The following is a 17,234-nucleotide window of genomic DNA, read 5'->3' on the forward strand; positions in this document are numbered from 1 at the left end:
TCCTCAAATCCTCTTGTTCTTTTCATGTACTTCCTCCATTACTTATCCTAGTATTGTTATCATGGAAACTCACGTCACTACGCAAATCACCAAAATCACATGTTGGCCACCATCAGTCCATTATCCCCCGGACACCTGTACTCCGAAAGTCCCCATGCTCAGTCTTCCAAAGAAATTCAGGTTCAATTATTCAAACATTCACCAGGAGGAACAATTTATTTATTTATTCACATTTGTTAAGCGCACATCAGACCGAAGGCATCAACAATGAACAGACAAATACATTATTTACCACAGGTGCAGATTTAAGCATTAAGAGCTAAAAGAAGCCTAAACCGCTCCACCAGAGGGGGCATGACAAAAATTGCAATCTTATTCTGCCCGTCCGACACCTTGTCCTCTGGTTTTTTTTTTCCCATCCAAGCCACGTGGTTTTATTCTTCATTCATATTTTCAGAGGTTTAGCCAAAAATACGAACATTCAGCTAAGTCACCACAAGACCAGATCTGGACATACTCAAACATTCAAATAAGAACATAGAAGATATGGCTACTTACTACAAGACTTACCCGGAGACCTGTATTGACTTAGCAGAACACATTTGCACACATGGAGTACAAAGCATGGAAAGCTCAATGCCAGAGGAAGGTCTAGTGCAGCTGTGCCGAAGAGAATCCATGCCCACAATCACCCTAACTTAGACAAGCCCTCTTAGAACAGAGGAATATTGTAAAAAAAAAGGATACAAGTCTCAATATTCGCCCCGACGATGTATCCGTTCACATCAAAGTTAATGCGGATGAATTTGCCCTAAAAAAGGAGGTGCAGAACATTTAGAACCCAGTACTGTGTACGCACACAATACCAAAGACATGTACAGAGCTGGTATTGTAAACCTGCATCCCAGGAAGCCACTGACAGGTCAATGGACACAGGTCAATGCTTAACACAGCGTTAGTATGGATAAGACCAACAACTTGCAGTGGACAAGTTTAGGCAAACATTTATAGATAGCAATGATGCAACGGTAGAGAGGCAGATTTTGGAAACTTACAAATCTAGAGGAGTTGTCATTCTTCACAGTCTTGGCGTTACCAAATGCTTCCAGGATGGGGTTGGCCTGCAGCAGCTGCCTCTCCAGCTCTCCCTGATGAATAATTTTAAGAAATCAGTGGTCGAAGGAATAGTGCCAGAATCAACAGCAGAAAGGATAAACTAACAGTTTATCAAGAGTCGTATTATTTCAAGGTCACAAGATACCAAAATATGCATTGTGGCCCTGGGTACACTCATTTTTGCGAGCCACAAAGACAACTCAACTTGCACAATACAAACCTGTAGAAGCAGATATAGCACATTCCTGAAGGCCAGTTGATAAACCAAGAAGTATCATTACTTATTTAGGTGGGGTGTGCGCAGGGTGAGGGATATTACTACACAAGTGAATACTAAACACAAGTCCGCTGGAGAGCTCAAGTATGTGGGAAAACTCAAAGTGGAAGCAAGAAATTAGCCTAGAGGACAGACCACCCAAGAACTCAACCTGAGATGGGACAAATTAAAAGCCATCAAAAGACCCAAGGGTAGCCAATGTGCTTCCCAAATTCAGGGAATCCACAGTAAATCAGCACTCCAACCACCGGATCGCACTTGGACCTTTGCTTGCTTCTGTGGATCCTTTGCGGTGGTCTACAGCACCTTTGACTTGGTGACTTTCAATCTACTCATTGCGGTTCCTGAACAGCCCCTATTCCAAGTCTCAATAGAGTAAGGATTGCAGATGTGAGCGCCATCGTGTTCCCACTACCAGAAAAGATACTGGACATTGTTGGGCTGGGGAATCCCCAATCATGGATTTTTCAGAACAGCAGCCCTGCCACCATTCTGGAGGTCACCAACAAGACCTCCCCAACTGCACCGGGGGGGGGGGGGGGGGGGGGAGCCCTTCATCATTTGGACTGGTCGGAACAACTGGCCCAGTAAACTACACCAAGGCCCTGCCAGACTTGTTCGCGGGCAGATCACCTCGATCCGTGTTCCTGAAACCACCCTGAGGCCAGCCAATCACAGACTAGGTCCCTGTGTCCTGCAATGGTAGACCTCAACTGGAGCTTGGGACTAGGCAGATCCTTGACTTATGGCACAATAACCTCACTGCCTGCGGGTACTCATCTGAATAGAGGCCTTCCAGGAGCCGGCTTCTTGCAGCAGCAAGGCAGGCCTGCCGACCCCTGCCTGGGTTATCTTCACAGAACTGCTTTGCCTGCTGGTCTCGGCTCATCATGGGAGCCGATGTGGTTGCAGTTTAGAAAAGATAGGCTCGTCCATCTGAGAGCCTGTTTGAGCACTCCCAGAACTGGTGATCAGAAAACCTGAACCAGCAGTATCTACAGTGATTCTGGGTGCCCTAGGGGCAGTCACCTGCAAAATCAGAGTAAGGGGTGCAAATGTACATACCGGTTTTAGAGGTCACCCCCCAAACCCCATAGGCAGTGCTCCAGATAAGATTTTGAGGTGGGAGTATTTTACGCATGATTTTTGAAATTACAGAGTAAATGCAATTTCAAGAGAGTAAAAATTAGTTTTCTCCTCTGCAAGAGAGTAAAATGTATCCAACATATACACCCAGTGCATATGTAAAATCAGACCCGTAGACAAAAAGAGTTGTAGCTCAAAGTTGTCTGGCTTGCCTTTAACCATTTTATTACACTTGCGGAAAATATTCTGCCATGAAATAACTTGTAAGTACAAGTGCACACATCCAGGGGTGCACCTGGGGTACAATTTAGACAGGGCTAACCCTTCAAATGTGGGGAGAAGCACTAACTTCAGAGACGGTGGAGGGGTGGCAAACTTATTTGTGTAAGGGCATTTAACTTCTTACTTGTAATGAGACTATTCTAGTGCAGCTTCAATGTTGCAATCGGTTAACTCTTAAGTCTGAAACACCCACTTCTTGCAGATCCTGAAGGTCCTAGAAAGTGTCCAAATGGCAGATGGTGTGCAATGAAAGACTCAATATCATAGCATGACGGGGAAATTGCAGAGTGGAGGGCAGTACTCTGGACGGCCCAAACCACTTCAGTTGCTGGGAGCAACAGGGGAGAAAATGTAATGTTGGTTCTACCACAGTCTGCTATACTAAAATTTCTGGTGCACTGACTGGCTGGTGGGACTGTCTGCCTGTCAAATCCAGTGTTACGAGATTGGAGGCGGGCCAGTGCAGCAATAATGCATTTTTTTTTATTAACTTATAAAAACCTTTAAAATAATGCATTTTCATGCGGCAGTATTGGAGCTACAAGCAGAGGAGCACCCGCGTACACCAATGTGGCCCTACACTTATTAAAACTATCCTATTGTAGTAAGGGTGTACACGTAATCATTCATAAGCACTCCATTTTTTGCAGTTGAAGCTAGGGTGAGATTACAATATTTGCCCAGGATCACACACTTACGCTAAACAGCGAAGCAGGGATTTTTAACCCACTTTCAATTTGGGCATGGCCACTTTCTTCCATTCCATACTTACAAATATTTAAGTTTTGGGTGTCAAGACCCACAAAAATACTGTCCTATAGAGTTTACTTGCAAAATACCCAAATTGCATAGTAAAGCATCATGACCACATGTAAATCCTTATAGCAGCATGTTGGGGCAAAATAATATCACTGTACCTTTATTTTCCACATCCTGAATGGAAAACGATATGATGCAAAAGAAAAATATCCTGATTTAGCCACTATATTTTCAGCGCTATAAAAACACACCAAACAATAAGTTGTGCGCATGACACGGTAACAGGGGGGAATGGGGACACAGTCAAGGGGGGCGGGGGGACATGACAGTAACGGGGGCATGGGGGCAGAGACAGTCGCGGGGGAGAGCAGGCATGACACGTAACGGGGGGAGGGCAAGAGGGCACAGACAGTCACGGGGGTCGGGGGGTGCATGACACGGTAACGGGGGCATGGGGCAGAGACAAGTCACGGGGCGGGGGAGGGCAGGCATGACACGCAACAGGGGCAAGGGGGCACAGAGACAGTCACGGGGGGAGGAGGGCAGGCATGACACGTAACGGGGGCAAGGGGCACAGAGTCACGGGGGAGGGAGGGGAGGCATGACACGTAACGGGGGCAAGGGGCACAGAGACAGTCACGGGGGTGGAGGGAGGGGAGGCATGACACGGTAACGGGGGAAAGGGAGCACAGAGACAGTCACGGGGGAGGGAGAGTCACAGGGCGGGGGGGGCTATGCTGCTGATGACAAAGGAAACGTGTTTCCCAGAGTCACAGCCCCCCCGAGACACACAGGCTGCGTCGACAACACTGTGGTGGAGTTCATCAGGGACACAGCCTGTGTCTCAGGGGGACTGACTCTGGGAAACGGGCAGTTGGTTGATCATCCGACCCGAGCAGATGGATTTGCTTTGGAAGAAACGAAATACTTTGAACTGGTTTCAATTGAGGTTTTATTGCTCTCCGACAGCCCGGACCATGCGATATTCAATCAGATAGCGGTCCGGCTGTCAGACAGAAAATAAAAATGCAATTGAAAAGCACCTGCAGCAGAAGGGCGGGTTGCTTACCTGGCTGGTGTCACCGCGTTTGTGGCCTCCTCTCTCAGCTTACTCTACAAATGAAAAAACGTAGAAGTAGGACACGTGCGTTTCTGGAAAGGTCTTCCACGGCCGAGGGGGTGGGTTGAGCCCTGGATTAGGATACATGTCTCAGAGACTGGCAAGGGAAGGGCCTGCCTTCCTCAAGGCAGGAGCTTGCTACAGTGCCATCTAGTGGTGGAAAGTATGCTCTTTTTAATTAATAAACACAGCGTACATGGTACGCAGTAGAAACAAAAATCATCCGTATTTCCCATAATTAGATGCGTAAATAAGCACGATACGCACCTTATCTAGAGGGGGCCCATAGGGATTGTATGGGTGTAGTCCACTCCCACTTCAGTAAAAATGTCTAGGAGCGGGTAAGAATCACATGGACACTTCAAGTAGAGTTCCAGCGTTTTTTTTTAATCCAACGTAGGTGTGCCTTGAACTGTCCATCCAAGGTTTGATATTGAGGAGAGTTTGGAGCTACTTTAGTCTAGTCTAGAAGTGCCTTGCCAGATTGACACCAACAGTAGTAGCTACTTTTGGCTACCCGGGCAGACTGATTAATTCACGTGATTTAGACACCATTTTTGGGACAATCTATAAATATAGATTAGAACAGAGCTATACAGCATTTAAAGCATATGGTCAAACAATGGACAAAATGATATATATATGTGTGCATCATATGGAAGATAGATTTGTGGAAAGCAATGCAGTAGATTTGTGGAAAGCAACGCGCTAGCTCCTTGTCCCCAAATGGTTGCTCCTAGTCACTGGTTAACGCTGGATACCCTGGAGCTGCTTTTAGCATCTGCTTATCCAATCTTGATCGCCCCCCCACTCCCTAGTCTACCACACATGTGATGCCCCCGCTTAATAAAAGGCACCTGCTACCACTGCAGCGGCTAAAAAGTCAGCCAACATCTTGCTTGCAGATAGCTTATGCAAAGCTTTGCAGATTGGAACAAATGGACAATGACCTGGTCACAAAAAGCTGGAATGAGAAAGGTTCCTTTCCTTACAGCTACCTTATAGGCTGCCAACAGTAATTCTATTGCTTTAATAAAGATGCAAAGGGAGCACCAATCACTCAAGAGTAGTGACATGGGTCCTAAATACACTGAAGGTGCTCTGACATAAAAACAAATTACTTGTATGAAACCATCAGTGTAATAAGATGCAACACTGCTTCAATTGGGCATTGTCAAACCTCCAAGAACAAGTACCCATTTACCCAGCAATCTTGGCTCATTCTCCTGCAATTATCTAAACAAAAGCAGACACCACTGCCAGCCACTCATCACCCCCCCTCCAAAGTCCCCTGAAGTACAAATAACTTCCCTCTGTCCACTCACCTGGTCCTTCTTGCTCTTGTGCGAGGAGGCAACATATGCAAGGTACTGGATCACTTTCTTTGTGTTCTCAGTTTTACCAGCACCAGACTCGCCCCTGCAAAGTAAAGCATTACATTAGAGGGATGTCCATAGCTATAGGACAAGGACTACCTCCTGCATGGTGTTGTGGATGCAGTTGCCTAAATAAAATTACAAAGACCAAAAAGCTTCAGTCAAGCTTCTTAACCTCAAAGAACAGTGGAGCAAAGCGCAAATTTAGAGGATTGGAGAGTGCAGATAAGGGAATAGTTTCTTACCTGTAACTCCATTTCTCCAGCATTGGTATCTTTCATGGATTCACATGCTTAGAATATTCCCCGTCGTCAGACTGGGACCCTCGGTACACATATATAGCCTTTTCCTATAGGAAAACTTCCGACACTTTTGTGTCCTATCTGCGTCCTTTTAGGACCCGCCTACGCATGCTCCGTAGGCCGTCCCAGTACAAGAGGCCCGCCCCCGCGGATCCCCTTCAGATTTCGGCCCCTCCAAAGTAGGAAGGGTTAAACTTATCAAGCAAATACATCGCATTCCGGGGAGGCTGGCGGGCGCATGTGAACCCATGAAAGATACCAATGCTGGAGAAATGGAGTTACAGGTAAGAAACGATTCCCTTCTCCAGCATTGGATCTTTCATGGATTCACATGCTTAGAATAGATTGTATAGCAGTAACATCTGAAATGGCGGTGAGAATGTAATGTACCCTCACCATAATACACAATGCATATATACATAGGGATAAGTTAACTCAACCATACCCACATAAAATATGCGGTCATCAAAAGGTAGAAGATCAACTCTCCACAGCGTGGAGCTTACCTTACTGAAACAGATGGCGCAGGACAGCTCTTCCCATCTGCACCTCGTCCGCATGCTGCCTGGCAAGGCAGTAGTGGCGGGTAAACGTGTGGGGCACTGACCATGACGCAGCCTGGCATATGTCTGCCAGAGGAATTCCTGCCCATAATGCTGCTGAGGACGTTGATCTTGTAGAATGGGCTCTAGGATGCCCTTGCAGCGGCCTTCCGGCCTTGGAGTGGCAAATCGCAATCGTCGATGAGACCCATTGAGCCAATCCTTGTTTAGAGATTGCTTTTCCCCTCGTCGACGGACCATATGCGATGAACAGTCGACGAGTAGACCTGAGTTCCTGTGTACGATGTAGGTAAAATTTCAGAGCCCTCTTAACGTCCAGGGTATGAAGAGCTTTTTCTGCCGCCGATGATGGGGTCGCGAAGAAAGTAGGGAGAACAATGGACGAGTGTTTGTGATACACTGTCGGAACTTTTGGGACGAACGTAGGATTAGTTGCTAGGACTACCTTATCCTTAAAGAATCTCAAGTATGGCGGGTCTACGACAAGTGCTTGCAGTTCCGAGATTCTCCTGGCTGACGTGATAGCAATTAAGAATGCCAACTTACACGATATGAATTTCATGTCCGACCTGGCCATGGGCTCAAAGGGTGGTTTCATTAAGCCTGCCAACACTGTGTTGAGACTCCAAGTTGGAGGGAAACGTTTAACCGGGGGAAAAGTTCGAAATAAACCCCTCATGAAGTGTTTCACCAGTCTGTCGCTGAATAGAGGAGACGACTGTCTCTTCCTCGTGAACCTCGAGATGGCCACAAGGTGCACCTTTATCGATGTGAAGGATAAACCACTTTCCGCCAAGAGAAGCAGGTAAGGTAGCACTTGTTCCGGCGTCACCGTCAACGGATGTAGGCCTTGCTGTGTTCGACACCATTCACAGAACCTCCTCCACTTATAGGTGTAAGATTTGTTAGTAGAAGGGGCTCGAGCCGCTTGCAGAATTTTTTGGCAATCCTCCGAAACGTCTAAAGCACCGAACTCCGAAAAGTCAGGAGCCAGGCTGCAAGGTTGAGACTGTCCGGGTCGTGATGCCACACCGTGCCTTTGTCCCGGGATAGTAGGTTCGGGACTCTCGGAAACGCTATTGGATGTTCCAGCGATAGGTGAAGCAGGTCGGAGAACCACGGTTGCCGCGGCGAGTACGGTGCCACTAGAATTACTCGGCAACTGTATCTGCGTATCCACTGTACTGTCCTCCGTATGAGGGGGAACGGAGGAAAAGCATAAAGGAACATGTCCGTCCATGGGAAGGAGAATGCCTCCCCCATGGAACCCTCCTGAGGTCATCTGCTTGCGAATTGCTCGCATTTCCTGTTGTCCTTGATTGCGAAAGCGTCCAGAGGGGGTTGATCCCATTTCTCGAACACTTTCATCAGCTGAACTGTGTCCAGTTCCCATTCGTGTATCTGGGCCATGCTTCTGCTGAGGGAATCTGCTTGCGAATTCCTCACTCCCGGGAGATGGTGAGCCACGATGGAAATCTCGTGTTTTAATGCCGAATGCCATGTTTTCTGGGCCTCTATGGAAAGAGTTCTCGATCGCGTCCCTCCTTGTTTTCTCAAATAAAACATGGCCGTCGTATTGTCGGTCAGTACTCGTGATCCCTTGATGTGTGGTAGGAATGCCTTCAAGGCCCATCGTACTGCTCTGAGCTCTAACAGGTTTATGTGTAGGAGTGACTCCGTTGGAGACCAGCGACCTTGCGTTTGAAGAGTACCCATGTGAGCTCCCAATCCGTTTAGGGACGCATCCGTGACTATGGTTCGCTGAAACTCCGGTTCCTGTAGGGGTACACCGTTGTTCAGATTGTGGGAACTCTGCCACCACTGAAGGGTCCGAAGCAGCTTGTCGTCGATGGTCATCTTGTCTGACCACGATCCTTGGGCCTGCGTCCATCGGTCCGCAAGGAATTCCTGGACTGGCCTCATGAATAGGCGACAGTTTGCCACCAGATGGATGCAGGATGCCATGGCCCCTAGGACCGAAACGTATTTCCTCACTGAGAGCCTGGTGGTTTGTCGTAGTCGGCTCGCCAGCTGACTGAGTTTTGAGGTTCTGTCGAGAGAAGGCTTCACCAGCCCTAACTGGGTCTCGAACTGTGCTCCCAGGAACACCAACTTTCTCGATGGCCGCAGAGAGGATTTCTCGAAGTTTATGGCAAATCCCAGCTGCTGCAGAAGCTGCATGGTGGCTTGCAAACTTGTGTTGGTCGACGCTGGGGAGGATCCCCTTACCAGCCAGTCGTCGAGGTATGGGTATACGTGGTGCCTTGCTTCCTTAGCCATGCCGCTACTGGGGCCAGGCATTTCGTCAACGTTCTGGGGGAGGTCTTGAGCCCAAAGGGAAGAACCGTGAACTGGTAGTGAGTCCGCCCTATTACGAATCTCAGGAATTTTCTGTGTTTCCAACACATTGGAAGATGGAAGTACGCGTCCTGTAAATCCAGGGACGCTAGAAAATCCCCTTCTTGAACGGCGCGGATTACTTCCTGCAGAGTGAGCATTTTGAATTTTAGGCTCTTTAAGGACTTGTTGAGATCGCGTAAGTCTAAGATGGGACGCCATTTGCCGTTCGGCTTTTTTACGATAAAGTATCTTGAGTAGACTCCTTGACCTCTCTGTGATGTTGGAACTAATTCTATCACGCCCTTTGCTAACATGAGTGTTACCTCTTGTTGCAGTATCCTCAGATGGGAATGAGCGGTGAACGCAGGTGGAATGTGCAGAGGGCTGTGCTTGAATTGTAGAGTGTCCGTTCCTTACAGTGTCCAGCACCCATTGATCCGTCGTTATTCGTTCCCATTCGTCGACATATGCGGACACTCTTCCCCCCCAGAACGGTGTGTTGACTGTCACTGTTGATCTTTATTTTGTTTGTCTCTCGACGACGACGGATAGGATGGTCTCTTCCTGGACGTCTGGAGTTCCGGCGTCGGTTTGCCGTCTGGGAAGCACGCCTGTATCCCTGGGAGGGGTAAGCCGACCTGCCAAAAGATCTGTCTCCAGACGGAGAGAATCTTGAATTACCTGAAGTCCCTCTAAAGGGACGAAAAGACTTGTAGCTTCGGCCACTCTGGAGGGCCCCCAATGAACGTGCCGTGTCCGAGTCCTCTTTCATTCCCTTTAGGGCCTCGTCTACCTTTTCTCCGAATAGAAGGTCTCCCTCAAAAGGCATATCTAATACTTTGTATTGTACCTCTGGTCTGAAGTAGGTACACTTGAGCTATGACTGTCGTCGTAATACAACCCCATTATTGACTTGCTTGAAGCCTGACTCAGCGAGGTCCACCACAATGTTTATTACGTGATTGGAAGCTTCCTCACCCTCGGACAAGTAACATCGCTGCCTTCCTATGCTCTTCCGGAAGATGATCCAGCAACGGCGCTAGCCTGTGCCACATTTCTCTGTCGTATCTGGCTACGATAGCCAGAGAGTTTGCGGCCTTTACTGTGGTTGCTCCCACGGATAGCCCTTTTTTGCCAAAGGCATCCTGGCGTCTTGCTTCGTTTTCAGGCGGAGTCGTCCACTTGTGCTGGGCCTTCGCCTTCCTCGCCGCTGCCGACACCACCGATTCTGGCATTGGTTGGGAGGATAAACACTTGGGGGTAGACTCTGGAGCCTTAAACTTTTTCTCGAGGCGTCCTTTCACTGCCGGCTCCGAAAAGGGGTGACGCATTGTCTGCAACCCCTCCTTCCACACGTGGTCTGGTCTAGTATTGGTATTGAGAACACAGACCTCCTTCTCTTACCCATGTGGTCGAACAAAAAAAAAAAACAGTCCTTTTTCTGTTCTTCCTGGGACAAGCCAAATTCCTTACACGCCTTCTCCATCATAGAATGGAATGATGCAACGTCGTCCGGAGGGGACGGGTGAGCTGGGCTTCTTGGAGTTTCTAACTCCACCTCTGGATCCCTGGAGGGGGATGATGAGATATCTGACATGGCTCCCCTGTCAGACTCCGAATCTGGCAGCTCACCTTCCTCTTGGGGTGCCAGTGCTGAGATTAGCGTGCGTAAGTGCGTCGGTGAGCGGGACGGGCCCGGCTCGTCGACGGGTGACTGAGGCAGGTTTACATGAGGTAGCCTCTGGTCCAATGACTGTACCAACGACTGAAGCGTGGACAGAATTTCCAACGACAAAACAGATTGAGGATTGAGAAGAGGGGCAGATACCGGTATACCGGATCCCCTCGTCGACGACTTGTCAACCACTCGTAGCCCGAGGTCCGCCGGGTCAGCTATTCTCCCGCTCTCGTCCTCCCCCGAGGACAGCGACACAGCCTGTTCTTGCAATAAAGTATCGGGGGGGATCGGATCAAAAACCTCAGGCCTCCAGCCTTCCTGTAGAACCCCCATTGACGAGGCCACCGTCGCAGTCGTTGTCGGTGGGACGGTGGATACCACATGCGTCAGTGGCAGGGTGGAGGCCGATGATTGGACCGCCGTCGACGACGGTGCCTTAGCAGGTGGTTTAGGCAGTCCCGCCTTTTCCCCACTTGGCCTGCCTTTACTCGACTCGAGGTCCATCTATGGTGATCGCCCGAGGAGGATTTCGGCCTTTCCTTGTCATACTTTTTTGATGAAGATGACGATTTTTTTCGACGAGGATTCTTTAGCTGAATGACTCCGAGATGACTTTTTCCATCGGTCGAGATTTCTTCGCCGGTGGTTCCGACGAGGCAGCGCAGTGTGATGTTTTCGCCGATTGTGTGGAGCCTACCTCCGAAGGGGGGTATGCCCCCGCTCCATCATTCAGCCATGCCACCAGCCGTCGATTTCGGTCTTTGAGGGTCTTTTGAGAAAACCCTTTGCATATGTCGCAGTTATCAGCCGAATGATGAGGGTGGAGGCAGTATATACAATCCATATGTCCGTCCCCCTCGTAAACTTTTTTCAAGTCGCACGTCGCACATGGACGGAACAGCGCTTTTCCTGACATGGAGGAAAAATTTCCTCGAACTCCAACTCCAGTACACAACCTTGTACAAAATAGTAAGACGCGAGGAGATCCCACTACTTTGGAGACGGTTGAAATCTGAAGGGGATCCGCGGGGGCGGGCCTCTTATACTGGGACGGCCTACGGAGCATGCGTAGGCGGGTCCTAAAAGGACGCGGATAGGACACAAAAGTGTCGGAAGTTTTCCTATAGGAAAAGGCTATATATGTGTAGCGAGGGTCCCAGTCTGACTACGGGGAATATTCTAAGCATGTGAATCCATGAAAGATCCAATGCTGGAGAAATGCTGATCATGTGCCCCCACCTTACAAATCTTCGACTCTTTCTCTCCCATCTCACACCAGGAGTTCCTATTGCTCGTAGCAGATAGCTGCCCTTCAGGCCCCAACCACCCCACACACCCCAGAGGACCACTGCCCACCCACACTCCTCAAAATCATCCTAGCCTTTACCTGTGCAGGTAGTATCATACGTCCAATCCACAACCACTCACATCAGGATCCATCCCCAGAATCCCTAAAAACCTCTCATATCAAACCCATCCTCAAGAAACAAACACTCGACCCACTTCTCCCCCAGAACAATCTCCAACACACGCTTCATCACCAAACTCATGGACCGTGCAGCATACAAGTAACTTGGCCTTTTCACCGAAGCCAACAACCTCCTAGACCCTGCACAATCGGGCTTCAGGCCAATCGGGGAACACAATCCACTCTAGTCTCCACCTGGGATGACCCAAAAAGAACTACCGACGCAGAAGGCTGCGCTAACTCGCCCTACTGGACCTCTCGCAGACTTGGATACCATAGATCACACTATCCTACTAGACAGGCTACAAACACTAGGAATCAGAAACTGCCCTTTCCTGGATCCCCTCTTTCGTCACCAACCGCTCACAAATCATGCACCTCGACCAGTTCACATCCACCTCACAAAAAAAAATAAAGTGTCCCACAAGGAGCATCGCTTTCTCCCCGAACTTTCTACTTCTACCTTAAACCCCTGCCTGCAATCATCCGCTCATACAATCTTACTTGCTGCAACTACACAGACACCCAGATCATCCTTAAATTTCCAAAATGAAGAATCTGACAGTCCAGACCTGTCGACATGCCACTTTGATATTGACCACTGGATGACTACCAACAGACTCATCCTCAACCCCGGGAAAACTGAAATCCTAGTCTGTGGGAAAACAGACCTTCTCCAACCAATCCCATGGCCTCAATCCCTATGACCAGCTGCAACAACCTTAAACGTGGTAAAAAAAACCTTGCATGTACATTGGACACAAACCTATCCCTCACCCAAAACACCACCTGCGTTTCTAAAACCTGTTTCTTCCACCTACAGATTCTTAGGCGTATCTTCCCTTACCTCACCTATCCACACCGCTTCTCAGCCATCAACGTCATCATCCTGTCCCGCCTAGACTACGCAAACTGCCTCCAACTAGGAGCTCCAGCGTTTCAGCTAAGAAACTCCAAAGAATACAAACGCGGCAGCACGTCTGCTCCCCCAGAGAACACAGCCCTACACTAAAAATCCTCCACTGGCTCATGATTGGTCAATACACTACCTTTAAAGCCATGTCCATCACACTGCACGATCCACAACACAGGTCCGGAATTCCTTCTAGACAAAATCGAGCCCTACCGGCCCTCAAGGAATCTCAGATCTCGCATCGCATATCACACCTATTGATCCCACCTTAGAACTCCTCCAGACTGGGCGGATCCACGTTTTCAGTCCAAGCACTGACTATCTGGAACTCCTTACCCCTACACATTTGCAGCACTGAAAATCACTTGAAATTCAGGCCCTAAAAACCAGCATCCTCCTGAACTACTCCCTCCTCGCTAAACTACACTGCTGAACCCAGCATCCCTATACAACAAGCACAGCACAGATGCCGGAGGCTTTTGCAGCAGCTCACCCTGACAAACTGACACCCCATACCCAAGAATCCTACCCGATAAATACAGCGTGGAGGAAGCCAGCAGTATTTGCTGTGGCACGCCGCAATAAAGCTTCCCCTCCCCAAACCACAGCACGGATAACATCGGCATTGCCATCGGCTCACCGTGGAAAACTAACGCTCCATGCACACACCCCTACCGGTAAAATATGCCAGGGAAGCCAGCAGCATTCGCTGAGGCACACCCATGATGAACCTCACTCACCCTCGCCGCTCAGACAATCACTGCAGAGAGACCGCGAATAAAGAGACCAGGCTGCCCACACTGGACAAAGGACGCTGCACTCGTACTACATTAAAGCATAGCATACGTATACCTTACACCACGTCTGGCCGCAGGCAAGGCCAAACATCCAAGCACTGTAGAAAGCAGCTATGGCTATACCAATCCGGTCTAGAGGCGCACATAACCATCCTCACTGAAACACCCGACGTACCTCAACACCTCTGCCACTAGCATACAGCGAATACCAACGAAAAGAAAATTTGATATAGCTGGGTCTACATCAAATCTTCAATAGCACTATCCCAAACCTCTCAGCAGCGTCCACCCACATGCCCAACCACAGGCTGCCGAGTGGAACCTAGCCAGCCACCCAAGTCTTATGCCGTCGAAAAAGCACACAAGCATCTCTTAAACTAAACTTAGAACCTCCACTACATTAACTGCGGTCACCGAGGACGTTACAACTACAAAGCACATTTAGGCCATACAAATGGGGAAAGGATGCTATATAAATAACGAATACAATGTGCAACTGTTTCCTGATTTTCAAAGCGTTCACATGCTTAGTCTATAACTATACCCCCTGCCCAGCTATAAATGCTAGCAGTGCAAGGGTCTTGAGGGCCAGCGATAACTCTGCCCCAAGACCGTGGCCCTTGAGGTATATGGGGAATATGCCCCAACGCCCCAGCAACCCGGCATCAATTCAGCATTGTCGCTTGACTGGGGACTGCCACAAATTAACCACACATCCCCAGTTCTCAAGTCAGAACAAAATTACAGACAATCCCTTCGAAGAGTCAGAAAATTGACAAAGTATACCCAATCAGAGGGTAAGCGTAGATATGGTTGAATTCCGAAAGCATTGTGAACATGCAGGAACGTGAGCGAGCATGCATGCTAAGTCAATGCAGATGTTTAGGTCTTGAAAAGCTGTGAACCAGACACTGGCCCTGCAGAAAGCACAAATTATTCTCGAACATCGCCAAGAGGGACAGAAGCCGTTCAGAGATTTTAATTTTGCAGAACTTACCCTCTGCCCCGAGCCTCCCAGCACTACTGCTAGACACATTTGTTCCATCGACCATCCCAACAGACTACTCCAAAGATTTTCATTTTGCCACTTTCCTCCCATCTATGGAACACCCTTTCCTTTTAGTGAAGACCTGACTTTTTGGAGGCAAGCAAAGCCTTTTGCTTTATTTTTGTCTTTTTGCTCATACGTATGGGGCAACTGATCAGCCCATAAGATTACCAGTACTGAGAGAATTTCTTGTATTGTTACACATCACCACAAAGTGACGTGTGGTAGTGCACAAAGCAGTCCTTATGCATTGCAGCGTTGTTACAAGGAAGCTAACGTAATTGCAACGGAATGACCAGATAGCCAGTCTGAGGTTCGTGAGGTTATAGGAGAACCTGGTACCGACAAGTACATGTACAAAAGTTACTGGTTGCAGAGGCAAGAGAAACAAACATAGCGGCGTAGGTGGTTCGAAGGGTTACAGGTGAAGCGGCTACATCTAATAAATTATCATAACGCACCCTCAAATAAGAGCTGGAAGAGTGATTCTAGGTGCGAGTGTGTGGTTTAGACAAACAAACTCGTTTTCAAGACTTTGCGGAAGGCAGTATGAAAGGGCTCATTCCTGAGTGGGTGGCAGGGCGTTCCATTGTCTAGTGGTGATGAAGGGGAAGCTGGCGCGTTTAACAATGGGGTTTAGAGTTGGTTGGGGTAGTGTGCTCTAGTGGGCCTCGAGGAGCCTGCTCAGACTAGTTTCTCCGATAGATATGATGGGGCAAGGTGAGGAGGCACTTATGAGTGATGGCAAGTGTCTTGAAGAGGATTTGTTCTTTGAAGGGGAGCAAGTGTACGGAGCGTCTACCAGCTGAGATGTGTTCCCTCTTGGGCATGTTGAGGGCTGCGCAGAGAGTGTTATTTTGAATTATTTGAAGTCGGTTTAAGTTTTTTGCTGAGGTGGCCACTGAGAGGACGTTTCAGTAGTTTAGTTTTGACCCTGTAGTCGTCTGGTGATGGAGATACGATTCTGGGTGGACAGGAAGGGTTTCACTGCATTGGATCAGCTTAGTGAAGTATGCAGCTCAAGACGCAATCGCGTTTACTTGGCGTGACATGGAGAGTGTGGAATCAAGGTAGACACTTAGTGTTTTGACAGAGGGTGAAACAGGAATCGGAGTGTTGTCGATAGTGAATGAGGTGTACTGACCGTTTAGTTTGAGGGTTTCCTTGGGAGCAACAAAGGATTTCGGTTTTGCCTCGGTTTAGGCAAAGCCCGGTGGCCGCCATCCAGGCCTGGATGGAGGTGTAGATGGTGTCTAGTGCTTTAGAGTCCGTATTGTAGTTGCCAGAGGGGGAGGAGAACCAGAGTGTTGTCGGTATAGTTTGTGTTTGCTATGCGGATTGCGGTCAAGATGTCAGAGCGGTTTGGTAAAAATATTGTAGAGGGTGGGAGAGATAAAAGAGCCCTGCGGGACTCCGCAGTGGATGTGGTAGGTGCTGCGCAAGCCTGGTCTGAACACTCTCGGCTCTCCCTTCGAGGAAGGAGGAGATCCAAGTGGTGGCTGTATGGGAAACCTGAGCTGCAGCAGCGAGGTGTCTGCATAGGGTCTTATGGTGCACTAGGTCAAATGCTGCTGATAGGTCGAGGATGAGTAGCGCTGGTTTCCCTTCATCAATTATTTCACATAGTTGGTCCAGTAGGGCTGATTCAGTGCCATGACCCGGGCGGAAACCAGATTGCCGCTTACCTAGAATGCAGTTAGTTTCTAAGAAGTGTTGGACCTGAAAGTATGCTGCTTATTTCAGACAAGGGAGGGAACCATACCCGAGGCGAAGGAGGCATTTATGACTGCAATGAGGAATGGGGCTATGGTGGTTGCGCATTCTTTAATGATATTGTCCGGGCAAATATCACCTTTACAACTGGAGGGTTTGAGGAGTTCGAGGAGTGTGAGAACTTCCAGGTCTGACATCTTTGAACAAGAAGGACTTGACCAGGGTGGGAGTGTTGGCAGTAGCAGTGATTGGATGTGGAGGGGCAAGGGAGTTTTGGCTGGTTTATTTAGTTGAGTATGGCCATTTGTATGCTAGAGCACCACGGTTCATCTTTGGAGATGACCTGTTTGGTGGGAGCCTGTGTCACTTGTTTCCTGAAGATGGTAAACATCTCTG

At 48.7% G+C, this 17,234-nt stretch overlaps 1 protein-coding gene across 2 annotated transcripts in view; it reads right to left on the reverse strand.

Annotated features, from left to right (window-relative positions):
- The window catches only part of MYH9 (myosin heavy chain 9), a 500,061-nt gene that overhangs the window by 290,164 nt on the left and 192,663 nt on the right, over nt 1–17,234 (reverse strand). For both annotated transcript variants that reach the window (XM_069654373.1, XM_069654374.1), the window contains exons 5-7: nt 5,966–6,059; nt 1,056–1,148; nt 748–811 (exon numbers count right to left, since the gene is read on the reverse strand). In XM_069654373.1, the coding sequence (XP_069510474.1) occupies nt 748–811; nt 1,056–1,148; nt 5,966–6,059 (251 nt within the window). The remainder of the gene's footprint in view (nt 1–747; nt 812–1,055; nt 1,149–5,965; nt 6,060–17,234) is intronic.

Source organism: Ambystoma mexicanum, chromosome 3q (assembly GCF_040938575.1).
Source record: "Ambystoma mexicanum isolate Mex_15411 chromosome 3q, UKY_AmexF1_1, whole genome shotgun sequence".
Taxonomy (NCBI): domain Eukaryota; kingdom Metazoa; phylum Chordata; class Amphibia; order Caudata; family Ambystomatidae; genus Ambystoma; species Ambystoma mexicanum.